Raw genomic sequence first — 17,303 nt, 5'->3', positions numbered from 1 at the left:
CTTGTCAGAGGTATGTCTCTTCAGGTCTAACTGGTTCATACAAACCAGCTTTCAAGCTCCAGACATTTTTTTTTTTTTTCCTCCAGTTTTAATCTGAAGGATGCTGTACTGGCCTTGGAGGACGTGGATAGGAGCATGAAGATGTGCAATGCTGGCAAATCAACAAATGGAAGATCTGATTTACTTACACTCTGCATAAATTTCTACAGCTCTGCCGGCATGTTATCCACCATGATGCTAAGATGATGTAAAAGCTTAAATGCAGGGACCTTTTGCATTATTGATACAAACCTTAAGCACAATTCAGCTTCTACATCAGTTGAAGCAGCCTTATTTTGATAGGAAGAAGCAAGTAGCCCATCTGGGAGACTGTCCTTCAAAGCATGCCAGCTGCCCAGATTTTATACTGCAAAATCCAAACTGATTTTTTTATCAAGTAACAACCATATATATTTCTATATGTAAGTGCATTTACATATATGTGCACACAACTACGTATACATTATGGTATCTTGAGCAATTAAATTTTGATTTTAGAGGCTCCAGGCAGTCAAGTCCTGAAAAATGTTTGTTCAAAGTAGTGTTCTCAGGTGTTGCTGCCCAAACCAGGAGATTCACCAAAGACCCTTGAAAAGCCTGCATTCTGATACAGTATAACCCAGCTGCCTTAGAGCCACTGACCCTCAAAGCTGGGCTTTCCAAGAGATCAGCAGACAAAGGGCAGAGAAAGGCCATAGGTAATCTTCTCTCAGGAAACCTTACTGTAGCCAGCCGCCTCACAACTTCGTTCAAGCAGAGGTGGTCCGGCGGCAGCAACCCCCTTTCGGCCAACACCACGACGCCGGCCAGCCCCCGAGAGGGCTCGGGCAGCTTCTCAGGCCGCCGCCGAGGCCGCGGTGGGCCGGCAGCCCGCTCCGGCTGCCCCCGCTCCCACCCCCGCCCTCGCGGCTCCGCATAAAGCCCGAGCGGGGCCGCTACCGCCCCGCCGGTGGCGTGTACTGACTGCGGGGCGCGGCGGCGACCGGTGCAACCTCCAGCCGCCGCCTGACGTTTGCCGTGCTCGTGGTGTTGTGGGCTTTTTTTTTCCTTCTTTTTTTTATTTTTATTTAGGTTCCTGTCGCAGCTGCGGCAGACGTTTCCCCCCACCCCCCCCCAGAGCCGCTGCGGCCCCCTTCAGGCTTCCCCAGCAGGGCGGTAGCGCGGGGCCGGGCCAGCGGCTGCGGTGGGGTGCGGCGCCGAGAGGAGCGCGGAGGGAGGGCGGGTGGCCGGAGGATCTCGGCGGCGGGGCGCCCACCATGCCTGCACGCTTCTCCGAGAGCCGCTCGGGGCGGCTGCTGCTGCTGCTCTGCCTCTGCCTTAGCCTCCCGGGAGGGAGCCCCGCAGGTAAGCGCTCCCTCCTCTCGCCGGCCGGCGCCGGTGCGAAGCCGCCACGGGGCTCGGGGTGGGTTGGGTGAAGGGGTCCGGGAGCGCCGCTTCACAACCAGTCCCGCGGCCCCCGGAGCATCCCTCCCGGATCCTGCTGCCGCTGGGCTGAGCCGGTGCCGTACCCAGGAGGCGCCCCTCGGCCCGGCAGTGAGGCACGTCCTTCCATCAGCCCCCACCCCGGGCGTCGAAGCGTTCCCCCGGCACCCCGGTTTGCCTCGCCCAGCCCCTCAAACCGACGTGGGGAGAGTGCCCGGGCCTGCTGGCAAGCGGGGTCGCCCCGGGGAAGGGTGATGGTCTGGTGCCCGGCTGTGTCTGGTGGCTCCAGATCCTCCACCCTGCTTGCCTTCTGCTTCGCAGATGGGAGGATTTATTAGTTCACGAGGCTATGGCGGGGAGGTTGAGGCGCAGCCCTTGGTGGCTGCCATATTTTTAACAAATAGGGCGTTATTGAAGTCCTGAAAACTTCCGAGTACCTCTGAGTCCTAAGCAGGTAAGCTAATTTAGTCAAACATCAGTATGCCTGTCAGGGTCTGAAAAATGCCTCTTGGAGCATTCTTACATAGCACCTTTCAATGCTGCTTTTAAAATATTAATAACAAAGGACCTGAACGTTCAGGGATGTGTGCTTTCCCTGGTGTTTTTCAGGAGTCCAAGAGCAGGCCAGCCACTTCTAAGGAAACATGAGCTTACTTCTAAAATTAGTGGATTTCTGGTAATGATCACTGTTTTTTAAAGCCTGGCAGAGTGCCACAGAAGTGTAATGGATGGAAATACCAGATTTCTGGTATTCACCATAGAGGAGGATGCAGTTGTTGGAGCACATCTTGCCAAGGCTGGCAGTTCTGCATGTTATGTGAACATTATTAATGCTTTAGCTGCATTTTCCTTGTGCAGTATATGAGTAAGTAGTTATACATTTCTTGGTTCCTCTGTTAATCACTCCACCACTGAGACGAGAGCTATACAGATTCCTCCACGGTGATAAGTTTGTAGTAGTTTCATAAGAAAACACGGAAGGACAGAAAATGTCTTGTAGTTCTCAAAGCTTGTGTAAAATATGTATATTTATGTAAGCTCGTAAATTAGAAGATCTTTTTAACAGGATCTCAGTGATAAAAAAATTTTGTGCCTGTACATGGCATAATATTTGTAGGAACCTGTGAGTCATGGTATGGCAACCTGGCCAGATGACACTTATTTTTTGATGACTATTACTACCAGAACCTGTGCCTAATGGTGACTGAAGCAATTTTAAACTCATGTAAAGCTATCAGTGAAATGAGTTCCTCTTCTGCTAAAAACAAAACAAATACACTCTGGTAGGTAATTTCTGCAAATCTACCATATTTCTAATGTAGTAGATATCATATATGGTTTTGAGCAGACATCAGAAATGAAACAATGACTTTATCCTGTTTTACCCTTTATATGTATAAAGTGAGGCTGTTGTTTCTCAGACTTCATATAAATATGAAAGCATTTAAGAGAAGCAACTTCAATAAGTAGAAAGGCTTCATACTATGATATGTATATTGTCTTAAGTACAGGGAAATAGTGCTTTATTCTTTCAAGCATAGGGACTATCTGCACAGGTGCTCCAAAGTGAAGTTCTTGCAACCTTGGAAGCAGGTGTCCTAACACAGCCTTTTGGTGAAGTCCAGAAAACAGTATGTTCTGGAGATGTGCAGCTTCAGCAGTCTTCAGTCAAAATGAATGTTTGCAGCAAAAGCAAATGGAGGGAGTACCACATGCACAAGGACTGAGTTGCAGCAGGTTTGGTGAGATATCCCCCTGCAGCTGGTCAGGCTGATGCCAGAAGGCCTCCTAGATGTTATTTTGAGATAAGTAACTTGAGTAGAGTTTTTATTATTCTGTTACTTTTGTCTTTCAGTCCTGATAAATTTAATTGCTTTGAAAAATTTTAACCATCACTTTTATTCTGTACTGAGTTTAGGGTAATCTCTAATTGCTAAGTGTCAAGACGTAGAGTTCTTCAGAGCTTCCTGCTTCACTTGGATGCTGTTTCAGTTTCCTGGGTTGATTGGAGCACATGCTGCCAGATTCCTTTAGGAAAAGCAAACCCCACACATCTCATCTGTTAGCTTCCGCCCCTAAAGATACCAAGGAGCTCTGTGAATGGTGGATACACCAGTTTTCTTAGACCCTGCTTCTGTGTTCTTGTTTTCTGGTTTGCCCTGAAGGCAGGGCTTCTCATGAGGCATTTGGAAGCCCTTTGTTTGGATCCTCCGGTGCTTCATGAGAGCTCAGACTGCAGCTTTTTCCTTTGTAGTGCCACTAGGAGGTTCCAGCTGCCAGTCTTGGAAACTGCTGAATGCATTTCAGCAGGAAATAATGGGTACTAAATTCATTGATAATAAACATTAAATTAATGATGCTAAATTATACCAAATTGTATCTCATTCTTTCCCTATTTAACCATTTTTTTCTGCTGCGTTTTAGTGAAGACATTTAAGTGGGCTAGGCTGTTTGTAGAACTCAAAGTGAGAAAATACATTAAAAAGCCTGAAATTTCTCTGGTGATTACAAGTATGGTATACATCATGCTTTATGTCCAAATTATTGGATACAGCAGGGGCAGTGGAAAAATATATTGGTGTCCTCATATTCACCTGCTCCTTTCTGTGTAAAGATTAGGGCAAGAAAAACTCAGCAGTCCTCATTATTGATTAAAGCTAATGCACATCAATTATAGGCTAAGGTATTTCAGCCCTGAGTCAATAGTTCGAGAAGTTATTCCACTTGATATGCTTACATCACTGCCTGCCTTGATCACACTGATCATGCAGCAGTGGGTCATCTCGATAACCTATGCTATTCAGCAGGATGCATATGAAGGGGTGAGGTGCAGTGGTACCTCCATGCCATGTAGTTTTATGTGTGGACAGATGTAGAATCAATGGTGATCAGAAATAACACTCCTCAACTGCTTTCACTTGTTACGTTAATCAAGGAGGACCGCCAAGATGAGAATCCTATTAGTATGCAAACCATGCTGCAGGTTATTTGGCTTCATTGCAGAGTGATAACAGAGGTGCTGTAGAGCTTGGCACTGGCACCTTCTAAATTTATCATCTTGGGGGATTTTAATTACTGTGCAGGTGCTGTGTCTACTCAGCTGACACAATCAGGTGATCGATGACACCATGACTCCCTCAGAATGCCTCAAGATGCTGCAGAGATATAAAATTCATGGACCTTCAACCTTAGCCTTAATATCAGGAACATAATACCCCCTCCCTCTCATCACTTCTGTCAATAAGACTTGGCTTTCGCACAGCTGGGTCATAAGGCAGCAGGTACTCAGTCTGAACAGATTTCTTTATTTCTTAAGTTCTTTGGGTGAAGGGCAGAGGGACACTTTTGGCTGTGGGACCAGTGCACTAATTAACTATGAAAAATAAAATGCCAGTTGTGAAGAACCACAAATGCTTCATTTTAAATTATACTCTTCAACTACCTTATTATAATCTTGATCCATACAGGTTGAAGTATGATGGCCAGATTGAGAGAGCAGATAGTGCGAGCCAGGCGTGATTCTGATGCAGTTTACAGTGATTGTATCCTGGAAGTGCCACTGGGAAAGCCTGTAGGTTGTCTGTGCCTGTAATACTGAAATGGCATGGGAGTGTTAGTAGCATTGTTCACTTGTAGGAAACTAGCAGTATGGAACTTCACCTGCTGCTGAAGGCACATGGCTCTCAACAAGTCCGAATGTGTTCAAGCTTATGTAGCTCTTCACTTTTCATTCCATGCTTGATACTGTCTTGAATATCCAATAGAGCTTAGTACCCCTTCTATCTGTACTTAAAACTGCAAATCACAACATATTTGCCCTTCTTTCGCTGGCTACAAACACAGCTTTGTAACAATTGGCCAAATCATTTAAAAGCTACTGATGTGAGGTTGCTCACAGGTTGAGTATAAGGAAGAACACATTCTACTGCTATGGCAATGGAACATGTCCTGTAATATATAATCCTGAAGATAATCTTTATTTTAAGCTAGCTAGTTCTGCCATCCAAATGTGGGAACAGAAAGTAAGCTGCAAGCACCTCTGTTCTTTAAATTTACCAGGGACCTTGGAGTCACAACAGAGTAGTGACACAGCAGCATACTAAAACTAAGCAAGCTTTAAATTTTTCCCTCTTCCCCTGCTGTCCTTTCTCCATTCAGGAATGTAAAGCAAAACTCTGGAGTCTTGCCTGAATCTTACAAAAAATGTATTGTAAGAGCCAAATCAGACTTGTGCTGGTGTAGGGGAAATTGGAAATAGTGATTAGCATTACTTAGTGAAGTCGGAGTAGGGTGACACGGATAGCTTTTCTTTTGTTCAGTAAAGTGATGGTTGAAGGTAACGTAGTGGTTCACTCTGTCGCAAGGTAGACATATGCGAGGTTGGAACAGTTTTGTTATTGTATTGCTGAATCTGCCAATCTGTTTAATCAACTAGTATCAGTATTATCTGCTGCCGTAAGCTAAATCTACAGACAAGATGGGTCTTGAGTACTGGTTATAAAGCTTACTAGTCTGCTGAAATTTCTGAAGAATAGCTGAACAGAGTGGTCTGACTAAAGGCTGACTACAGGAAAAGATCTGAACACAAAACTCTCCATCAGGTAATTAGAAAGGTCAAGTAAAAGATACAGCCTCCTCAAGCTCTTTTTCGTAAAACAAGTGAAAGTCAACTAATTAAAAGTAAGTTTTTGGCATTCTGTCTGTTTATGCTCAGAAGTCAAGAAAACAATGGTAGTAGGGAGGGTCTCTTTGAATTCTGTTTATGAACTAGATATTTCTTACTCAGTTCTGAAAGAATAAAGCTTCTTTAAAGCCTTTTCCTTTCCAGATCTGGCTGTGACACCACAGGATGCCAATCAGACTCAAGAGAACTCTCTGACTCGGATGCCAACTGGACTTAAATCATCTCCTGGTAATTATTTTATTTCACTATACCTAGACTTATTACAGTTTTTCCCAGTGATCCTACCGTACCAAGTGTAGAGTTTACACTTTCAGACTAATTAATTCTTCTGTAATATTCTTCAGAAGAAAAGAAAATGCATTGTCTAGGCCTTTTCAAGCCACTTCAAAAATATAAGCATCATAAACATCTCAAGGACTGTGGAGAAAGCTGACGGTTCTGTGAAATTCCCATAAAATCAGACAATGACCCTAGAGAAGTGACAATTCCCAAACTAGAAACATTGCAGGAGGTTCTGTTCTAGCACTTAACACTTGACAATTTTTCATGTGAAGACTTTGCCCTTATATTAGTGAGATGTGCAATAATGTCACAGAATCGTTTTACCTTCATCTGTCTAATTATCTATGTGTCCTAACTTTCTGTTGTCCCTGCCCTTTATTTGCTTTATATGCGGACCCTAATTGTGGTTGTGATTGGGAGTGGTGTGTTCCATACTGGATAAGAAACTGATCATTGTTTATTCCTACCTCAGATAAGAGCAGCGGGAGTTCAGCTGTGCACCAAAGCTCTTGCTGGTTAACACAAATCAGACTTGGGCTAGGTGTATTTATATATGAACTCATAGCAAGTTCTGACAAGTTACTCTAACCACTTTTCTATCTTGAAGATAGTGCTAGTTCCCTGATCTTCAACTTCAGTGCTTTTTTAGCAAAATGGGTGTGAGAACTGGAGTAAGTACAATATCTAATGGATTTAATAACTCTGCATGCACGTGCGCGCACACACCTATACACGAAGTAAAGTACACAAGGTATTTTGCATAATGTGACCTTACCTGACTATGCTCATTTGATAGACAGCTTGAGGAAGAAACACAATATGAGAAATCTATCAGTGTGTGTGGTGGTTTTACCATGCTAGGCAGTTGAACACCACAACTGCTCTCTCACTCCCCCTCCTCAGATGAGGAGGGGAAGAAGTAAAGGAAAGAACTCACAGGTTGAGATAAGGATAATTTAATTAAAGAGAAAAAAATATTATTAAGGAAATATTATTAATTAAACAATTCAACTAAAGGGAAAAAAGGGAAAGGGGAAGAGGGAGGGGGAAAGGGAATAACAAAACAAGTAAAGGCTATGTGAAAGTGCAGAGGAAAGAAATTACTCTCTACTTCCCACAAATGAGTGATGCTTGACCACGTCCTTGAAGAGCCTCAACGCATGTAGATGGTGTTCGGGAGGAGGACAGACGTTTTCCCAACAAGAGCCCACCCCTCCCCTCTTCTTCCTTTTTCCACCTTTTATTGCTGAGTGTGACATCATATGGTATGGAATATCCCTTTGGTTGGTTTAGGTCAGCTGCCCTGGTGGTGTTTCTCACTTTTTTTGCCCACCCCCTAGGAGGGTCAGAGAGAGTCCTGATGCTGTGCCAGCACTGCTCAGCAGCAGACACAACACTGGTGTGATACCACCGCTGTTCTAGCTACAAGTGCAGAGCGCAGCACTGTATGGGCTGCTGCAGGGAAGGGTAACATTTGACCTCAGTACCAGGGAAGCTCATGGAGCAGATCCTCTTGGGAGTCATCATGCGGCACTTGAAGGGCAAGCAGGCGATCAGGCCCAGTCAGCATGGGTTTATGGAAGGCAGGTCCTGCTTGACGAACCTGATCTCCTTCTATGACAAAGTGTCGCGCTGGGTGGACGAGGGAAAGGCTGTGGATGTGGTCTACCTTGACTTCAGCAAGGCTTTTGACACCGTCTCCCACAGCATTCTCCTCAAGAAACTGGCTGCTCTTGGCTTGGACTGGCGCACGCTTCGTTGGGTTAGAAAACTGGCTGGATAGCCGGGCCCAGAGAGTTGTGGTAAATGGAGTCAAATCCAGTTGGAGGCCAGTCACTAGTGGAGTCCCCCAGGGCTCGGTGCTGGGGCCGGTCCTCTTTAACATCTTCATCAGTGATCTGGACGAGGGCATTGAGTGCACCCTCAGTAAGTTTGCAGATGACACCAAGTTAGGTACGTGTGTCGATCTGCTCGAGGGTAGGAAGGCTCTGCAGGAGGATCTGGAGAGGCTGCACCGATGGGCTGGGGTCAACTGCATGAAGTTCAACAAGGCTAAGTGCCGGGTCCTGCACCTGGGGCGTAATAATCCCAAGCAGAGCTACAGGCTGGGAGATGAGTGGTTGGAGAGCTGCCAGGTGGAGAAGGACCTGGGAGTGATAGTGGACAGTCGGCTGAATATGAGCCAGCAGTGTGCTCAGGTGGCCAAGAAGGCCAACGGCATCCTGGCTTGTATCAGAAATAGTGTGACCAGCAGGGCTAGGGAGGTGATCGTCCCCCTGTACTCGGCTCTGCTGAGGCCGTACCTCGAGTACTGTGTTCAGTTTTGGGCCCCTCGCTACAAGAAGGACATCGAGGTGCTTGAGCGGGTCCAAAGAAGGGCGACGAAGCTGGTGAGGGGCCTGGAGAACAAGTCCTACGAGGAGCGGCTGAAGGAGCTGGGCTTATTCAGCCTGGAGAAGAGGAGGCTCAGGGGTGACCTTATCGCTCTCTACAGATACCTTAAAGGAGGCTGTAGAGAGGTGGGGGTTGGCCTGTTCTCCCACGTGCCTGGTGACAGGACGAGGGGGAATGGGCTAAAGTTGCGCCAGGGGAGTTTTAGGTTAGATGTTAGGAAGAGCTTCTTTACTGAAAGGGTTGTGAGGCATTGGAACAGGCTGCCCAGGGAGGTGGTGGACTCACCATCCCTGGAAGTCTTCAAAAGACGTTTAGATGTAGAGCTTAGGGATATGGTTTAGTGGGGACTGTTAGGTTAGAGGTTGGACTCGATGATCTTGAGGTCTCTTCCAACCTAGAAATTCTGTGATTCTATGATTCTGTAACATTCCAGCCAGACTCAGTACGGTGTGCAAGCCATTTTATGAGTTGTCTGTTTTTTTTTTTTAGATAGATTCGGAAGGTACTAGTGCCAGTTTGTATGGTAGTTGTTATCCATCACCTTGAAGAATTTCATAAATGAAACAGGTGATGCATATGGTGGGCTCACCTAAACTCGGGTGTTCAAGAACAACCTTGACATGCTGTCACAGCATTTGCACACTCACAAAGAAAATTATTCCCAGACCTTCAGCCTTCATGTCTTATTTCAGGTGTAAACTTTTGAACTTGTTTGTATCTACTTTAGACAGAGATCGAGGCTTGCTTGGACTCCTGTTCAGAGAAAGAGGACTTACTGTCCAGTACTAGGAGACAGTTTGATAATTTGGTTGCTTAAAAATAGCTAATTTTGGGCTAGTAGTCAGGATCAACAATAACACTATACTGTCAACAGCTACCAAATGAACTAGCCTTAAGTGCTTCCACATGGTCCGCATTAATATACAGGTTTATTGTTTCTTTAAACTGACTGAAGCATGAGGGAAGGTGTGAAAGCACAGATGGCACAACCCAGGCATAAGGCTAATTGCCTGTGGCATAACATTCCTCAGGTTGTGAGTTGACATGCTGATGTGCTGAAAAAAAAAACAAAACAAGCTTGCTTTACAGAATGGGCAAGCAGTTTGAAGGCATGTGTTACCTCTGCTTACACTTGCTCAGAGATCCACAAGATGCAAACCACTAGCAGGGACTTCCCTCAACACAACCAGATTCTGGCAACAGGTATAGCTGAGAGGTGTGTGTGTGTTTGTTTTTTAGAACCTTACCTCTAAAATCATTATTTTATGTAGTAAAAGGAAAGAAGAAATACCTTGAGGATGTTTAGGCTTTCGGAGATGAGATTTCTACTGCATAGTGATTAACTCTGCCACCCAGTGCTTAGAGAAGCTGTAGCCCAGTTTTCTTTTATCTTCCTGATTCCAAAGTGGAATACTTGGGAACCTTCTCAATCCATAGACAGGAGAGATAATGAAGTCTTTTTCCTTCTACAAAACCTGGAATCATTTCCTCCTACAGTACTGTATGGTTAGGCAGATTCAGCCTAAAATTTTAATTCATCTTAAATTATGTAAACAATAATAAACTGAGAATAAAACTACTTTGTAAGTATGTAAAACACATGGTTTAAAATACATAGTGTGTTTTATTTAACATGTGGATTTTTATTTTTTTTTGTCACTGAAATTTAAAGATAATAAAGTCAATATCTAACAGCTTTGTTTTTAAACCTTTCAGAGCCCATGACAACTGCACAAACTGTGAACCGGCAAACCTGGGGGGGCAGCATTTCAGATCACTTGACACTTGGACCTGATGCATCTACATCTGGTGAAAACAATCAGATGTCTTATTCTTTCTAAATTTCAGTTACACCAAGGTTCTGCCATGTCTGTGTTTTTTTTTTTGTTGTTGTCGTTTTTGTTTTAATTATCAAGTGGTTATGGAGGAATTATATTATTGGTAATTACCAAGATAAAAAGTTTGATGAAATCAAGACTGTAAAAGTTCTGTTTAAAGATGTACGGAAAGGAACCGGGAACTGAAAAAATGGAAGGTTGCTGTAATTCTATTGAATTGACTTTTCCTTTAAGTGTAATTTCCACTGCATTTTCCCAGAGTGTGTACCTCAGTTTACTAGGAACTTGTTTACCAGGAACTTGTGTACAGAACCATTGAAGCAATTATTTATCTAGATGTGGAAGGGTGATGTTTCCTTAGCTAGTCTGCATCTGCTGTTAAAGCTACAGCTTTATTAATTTACTGTGTTGCTCTGTTCTTGAAATGTGAAGAGCAGAAGTATAGCAGTAAGCATAAACAGTCTAATCCCATAGTTGCCTACCTGACATCTGTCTCAAGTTTTGTAGATTTGTAAATGTAGTCTCTTAGCAGTATGCTGTCCTTAGACCTACAGAAGAGGCATACTGCTGGCCATCTAATCCCTTTTAAATGTCATTTTCGCCCCCAAAAGGAAGGGAATACACTTTAGTAAGGCAGATGATAGTATGTATTGATGTACTTTATGTGGGGCAGCAAATTCCCTTGAGTATAACAGGAGTCTTGTGGAGTAGTGCAGAACTCTGACCATGTTGCACTGAAGCCCAGTGAATTCTTGACTCTAGATTCAATGAAGCAGTATCTGGAGTAGATGGTCTACCTCTAGCTTTGTGGCTGTGTTAAATTGTAGTGGTATCAGGAATAACTCTTCTGTCCTTCTGTATTCTCTTTCTGTTTTTCCAATGTTTATTACTTTTCCAAGTCCTGTTTAACTTAGTTGTAGTGCAATACAGGTTTAGGACCACATCTTGTCTTTAGGAAAAGGACACATATAAAAATGACTCTTTGGTTCAGGCTGTGAAATAGATAGTTGTGGCCTTTCTGGAATATTCTGAAATTCACAATTAAAGCATTATATAAAAGGTAGAAACCATATTCTAAAATGGCATAATTATTACAAAAATGGCCATACGACCCTGCTATTTAAAGATTGTGGCTACTAACACAAACTATATGAAAGGCTCTCCATAGCCGTCAGCTTTGGTAAAGTTTGGTAAAAATGCAATACCATATTACTGCATGACTACATTTATAGCATCATAACATATCACTTCACTTTCCCCACAACCTTCTAGGTCCAGATCTTACCACGATGGAGTTCAAGCAGGACACCAAGCTGAACACATCTAATGGCCTTTATGTGGAGTATGAGGTACTCCTTTCTGGTGAGTATGTTGTCTTCCAGTTATGTTACACCAAATAGCTAAGATTGCATGCAATATTTTCTGTTAGTTTTAGGAGATTTATGATGGTAACGTTTTGCTGAAATAAGCCATTCACAGCAAGTGAATTGGCAAGTGATGAGGCCATTTAGAGAAAAAAGAATGAATTAATTGCATTATTTACAATTGTGTTCTAATAATTATTTGGCAGTAGAGAATGAAACTGAGTATTTTATTAACACTGTAAATAAAACAATGCATATCTATTATTTTTCCCCCCACAAATCAATTCAAGTGGCAATTTCTTTCTTCTGGTGAATTCAGTTGAAGAGACAACATAAGGTGCAGTGTTTCTTACCCAACAGGTGCTAGCCAGCTTCTCAGCATTGCAAGAGTTAGGGCATGGAGAAAAGACTAGACAAACCCCCTCCTAAGGTAGATGCAAAGTTCCCGGTTGCCAAAGAAGAAGTTATAACTATTTTTTTGGTTAAATAGAAAAACTGATCTAATGGGAGTGACTTAGAATTGAAAGAGATCAGTTAGAACTCCTGTGCAAAGTACTGGTATGATATTTTAAGGATAGTCACATAGCATTTATGCTGTATTTTCTTACAGCATTATTTTCTTCTAATATAAAATTAGGTACCTAATAAGATAGTGTCTGTTTCTTACTCTGGTGCAAGTACTTTCGCTGCAGATGCCCTAGATTGCAACCTTCCTAATGGCTAATCTCCAACAGCATAGGGTTTTCATGTTGCATTCATTTCAAATGTGGATTTAATTTTAGAATAATGAATCTCAAAAGGTACCGTTTCTATTTTTAGCCATTGTGATTAGGCTGACTGTAAAACTTCACTACTGTGAAACTAATTATATTTGCAAAATTACTTTGATCATAAACAGCCAAGGTGAGTTATGCTTGGCTCACTTACTGAGTTTAATAAATGGATCTAATAAATGAGTTGTACTGATTATGGCTCTGCTTTGTAAGATAGATGTGTTGTACCTCTTGAGTTTAACTCCAGTGCAACAGAGCTGTAATTTTTCAGCTGAGACTTGAAGTTCTGGGCATGCTGTTCTGTAAGCTGAAAATGTCTCTGCCAGACCCAAAAGAGTTTAAAAATTCTTTGGGAGTATCTGGTGGTTCCAATTCAGCCAGGCTTTTCTGCTTTTTAGGTATGATTTTCATTAGCAAGTCAGAAGTGTATTTTAAAACTTCTTTTTCTCTGAGAAGGGACTCAAGGTGTGAAATCCAAGTATACTTTTTTGATTGTCAAGTACTACAGGGTGGGCCTATGGTTGAGGTGAGGTCCAGAATTAATTTTCACAGAGTATTATATGGGCTAACCTCAGCTGTATCTAGAAGGCATGAAAGAAAAACCCAGTTATGAAATAAAATGTCAGTGCTGATGAGTACAAAGTCAGAGGTGATTTTTTTTTTTTCTTTCATAAAAGGCTGTTTCTTTATATGGATTGGAGAAGATAACTTTGCTGTTGAAACCTACTTTCTGCTGCATACTTCAGGCTCATGCATCTGGTTAAAAGCCAAAAACCAGTTACTTCTTCTCCTACATTGCAGGGTTTTCAAATTGCCACTTACAATTCCAGTAGCTTGTTAATAGGAGGCAGCCATAAATAGGTTTGAAATGGTTTGGTTTCAAGCAGAGCAGCTATAGTATTAAAGGCCAGATACAGCAATATTAAGGTTGTGGATTTTAACAGCTTCACTGGCAGCAGGACAATACCCATAATTTTACAGCATTGAAAACTTTTGCAACTGGCTGATACATAGTTGTATATAAATAATGACAAGTCTAGCTCTTTTTGATATTACTAATATAACATTAATATAACCAGTCAAGGGAAGTGATTGCACTGCTCTACGCCGCACTGGTGTGGCCTCACCTTCAGTACTGTGTGCAGCTTTGTGTTCCACAATATAAGGGGGACATAAAACTGTTAGAGTGCCCAAAGGAGGATTACAAAGGTATGAAGGGTCTAGAAGTGCAGACGTCTGAGGAGCAGCTGATGTCCCTTGGCTTGTTCATCCCAGAGCACAGCAGGTTGAGGGGAGGCCTCATGGCCTATGGAGGGGCAGGTGCTGAGCTCTGCTCTCTGGGGACAGTGACAGGACCCGAGGGAACGGCATGGAGCTGGGACAGGGAAGTGTCAGGCTCGGTGTTAGGGAAAGGTTCTGCACCCAGAAGTGGTCGGGCACTAGGAGGGGCTCCCCAGGGCATTGGTCATGGTACTGAGCCTGCTGGAGTTCAAGATGCATTTGGACAATGCTCTCAGACACATGGTTTGGGTTTTGGGTAATCTTGTGTGGAACCAGGATTGGGACTCAGTGATCCTTATGTGTCCCTTCCAACTCAGGATATTCTATGATTCTGTGACGAGCTATACATATATAGCAATACACTTTTAATCCTCTAAGCATGTATTCATTACAATGTTGTTAAATTTTGTTTTTTAAAATGTCAGATACAAATCAAAAAGGAGGTTTAGACTGTGCAGACATCGTTAACCCAATCCCCATCCCACCTCCTGTGAGAATAAAGTATTTCATAATTTAATCAAAAAAAATATCAAATCATAGATCTGGCTTTCTCTCGGTGATATGAATATAAATCTATATTTGAGCCTTCTAGGAAGTCTGCCTGTATAACTGAGTCACTGTGTTGTTTTTGTAATGGGTATGTATAATAACTCAGTTATGTTTTAGAAAACCTGCTGTCAAATGCTGATTGGTATTGTAATTTTGTTCACATTGGGTAGTATAACAATGAATACTATGTCCACCTGTAATCCTGTGTAACATTGAGCAGTGTCTTTGAATCTCTTCTTTCCTTAGAACAAATAAATAAGATTCTTCATATAAATACTACTTCTTCAACTTCTGTTAGGTGATTCTGGTACTGCTGTGGTAAAAAATATCACTTTGGACAGTGCAGTTAAAATTGAGCTCTCATGCAAACTGGATGATAAATATTCCTCTCTGAAAGTGCTTCAAGTGACTTGGAAGAAGGGAAATGAAACAATTGAACACATCAATAAAACAGAAAATAGCTGGAGCATCCAGTAAGTAGCATTCTTTCCAGTTTGACTTTAATGAATTATTACATCACTGATTTAGGGCTGTGTATATATGCCTGTGTATATTAGAAAAGAACTGAATGCAAAGATTAATAGGTGCTCATAATCACATACTGAGGCTGAGAAAAGGAAAGAAGGTTGTAGTTAACCTCAAGCCTGGAGGAAGATCTGTTTATACTCTTAGTGCTGGATAAATAACGTTTCTTCAAGCCAAGAATATAGAATAATGGCCCAGTTCTTTGAGGCCTGGTAATTCTGTTCAGTAAGCAAAGTAATAATCTCAGTCTTAGACAGTTAACTGGTCTCAATTTCTTGTCCTACTACCATGTTATCTGTCATTATTGCATCAGTATTGTTTTGCAGAGGTTTGAATGGCATCGATGACCAATTTTTTACTTTATAATCATTAGAAGGAGTAAGATTTACAGGAGAGATTATTTGGCTTGGTTTTAAGGTGTTCAGAACTGTTTTACAGCTCTGCACAAACTCGAGAAATAATGTAAAAATTGTTATTCAATTGATACAATTCACTTTTTTTTCAAGTCCAATAGTAAATGGGCTAATTTTAACCAGGTAGTCTCAAGTTGATTTCTGTATTGCTTTGTTTTCTTAACATCAGTAATGTCCATGTAAAATTTCTATAATGGAAAATGTGATGAGAATGTTCTGCTATTCCAAATACACAAACACAAAAAATAATTTCTATAAAATTATATATTTCTATAAAATTAATCTAGTCCAGCATCTTCTCTGCTATCAAACTATTAGATGACAGCTCTTATGCTGTTCTGTGTTGGACCTAAACTAACCCATTGATGGATGGGCTTTAAAAAGATCAAACCTTTAAAATTATTTCATGTCATATGTAGCATATGCTATACATTTCTCATGGTGAAGCCATATCTAACTCAGTAAGTTGTGGATCATACTACCTAAAGACGTTTGGTCCTGTGTGAGCACCTGTAAGTAACAAGGGTAAGAATGGTGTCTATGTTCCCTATGTGTTTTTCTAATTTCTTAATGTTGTGCTGTTTTACATTGCACAGAACCAGAGTCTTCCTGTTTCAGCAGTGTCTGTTCTCTGTTCTGCTACTAAACTCTGCTGGTTTCTTCATAATATTAATTAGCAGTAACTTACGCTGTAGGACAAAAAGAAGATATAAGCAAAACCAACATGGTAACTTTTTTTTTTTAAGATTGACAGTCTCCGATAACAGTAAGCTGGGAAGTTACAGTTGTACTGTGAAAGGTGAAGAAGAATTCAGTGTGGTATTTCATTTACAAGGCAAGTTATATTTTGCTTCAACTGATGATTGAAATCTGGTATTAATGATTCCTGGAAAACATAAAAACATCTAGATTTAGAGCTTAGTGATACGGTTTAGTGGAGGATTTGATAGTGTTAGGTCAGAGGTTGGATTTGATGATCTTGGAGGTCTCTTCCAACCTAGATGATTCAGTGATTCTGTGATATGGAAATTGCAATTTAATTTGATGAGTGGTCAGTAATACGGTCAAGCTAAGTGAGAATGACTATCAAACACAATTTCTGAAGAACTGAAAGAAAGCAAAAGTTTTGGAGCAAAAACTAAAAGCCTGTTTAATAAAACCTGATAACAAACAAATGCATGTAAGCTGATTTTATTTTTTTTCTCTCCTCATAAAAGAGTAACTGATTTTTCCTCTACCTTCCCAATCCCTCCAGGGGGAGTACATATTCATTACTTTCGGCGAAAGTTGGTGAGAGTGGAAAAGGCTGTCTGGATGGTGTCTCATATCAGTTCTTCAGAAAACAGAGCTAATGACTTGAAAACTTGGCCTTTGATTAAAACAAGCAGCACTGATTGGCAGAATGGGGGGAGGTTTTTGAACAAATTCAGCTGTATTCCTGTAACACCAAATTAATGCTTCAGTTTGTCTTTCATTATATATTGTGTAAGAACAACCCGTATTATAAACAGCAAGTGTGCTTCATTGGACAGCATGAGTGAAAAGCTGAACACTTAGACCTTCCTTGTCCAATAATTTCACCCTTCATAGTTGCAGGTAAAATCCAGTTGAATGAGAAAACATGGAAATGAAACAAATACAAGCTGCTGAGGGCATACATCTCAGATGAGATTTACTTCCATTCTCTCTACACGCCATCCAGAGTTTGCTGTGAGCATGGGAAGCATTTGATTTATGAA

General features: G+C 41.9%; 1 protein-coding gene across 1 annotated transcript in view; it reads left to right on the top strand.

Moving 5' to 3' along the window:
- Positions 1 to 1,085: 1,085 nt before the first annotated feature.
- The window catches only part of EMB (embigin), a 28,352-nt gene continuing 12,134 nt past the window's right edge, over positions 1,086 to 17,303 (top strand). Inside the window, exons 1-6 of the mRNA XM_035309538.1 lie at positions 1,086 to 1,383; positions 6,290 to 6,373; positions 10,538 to 10,630; positions 11,932 to 12,021; positions 14,925 to 15,099; positions 16,311 to 16,399. Coding sequence (XP_035165429.1) covers positions 1,296 to 1,383; positions 6,290 to 6,373; positions 10,538 to 10,630; positions 11,932 to 12,021; positions 14,925 to 15,099; positions 16,311 to 16,399 — 619 coding nt within the window. The 5' untranslated portion in view covers positions 1,086 to 1,295. The remainder of the gene's footprint in view (positions 1,384 to 6,289; positions 6,374 to 10,537; positions 10,631 to 11,931; positions 12,022 to 14,924; positions 15,100 to 16,310; positions 16,400 to 17,303) is intronic.

The sequence above is a fragment of the Oxyura jamaicensis genome, chromosome Z (genome assembly GCF_011077185.1).
Source record: "Oxyura jamaicensis isolate SHBP4307 breed ruddy duck chromosome Z, BPBGC_Ojam_1.0, whole genome shotgun sequence".
Lineage (NCBI taxonomy): Eukaryota > Metazoa > Chordata > Aves > Anseriformes > Anatidae > Oxyura > Oxyura jamaicensis.
The sequence above is the reverse complement of the archived record's forward strand: the minus strand, read 5'-3'. Positions and strand labels throughout refer to the sequence as shown.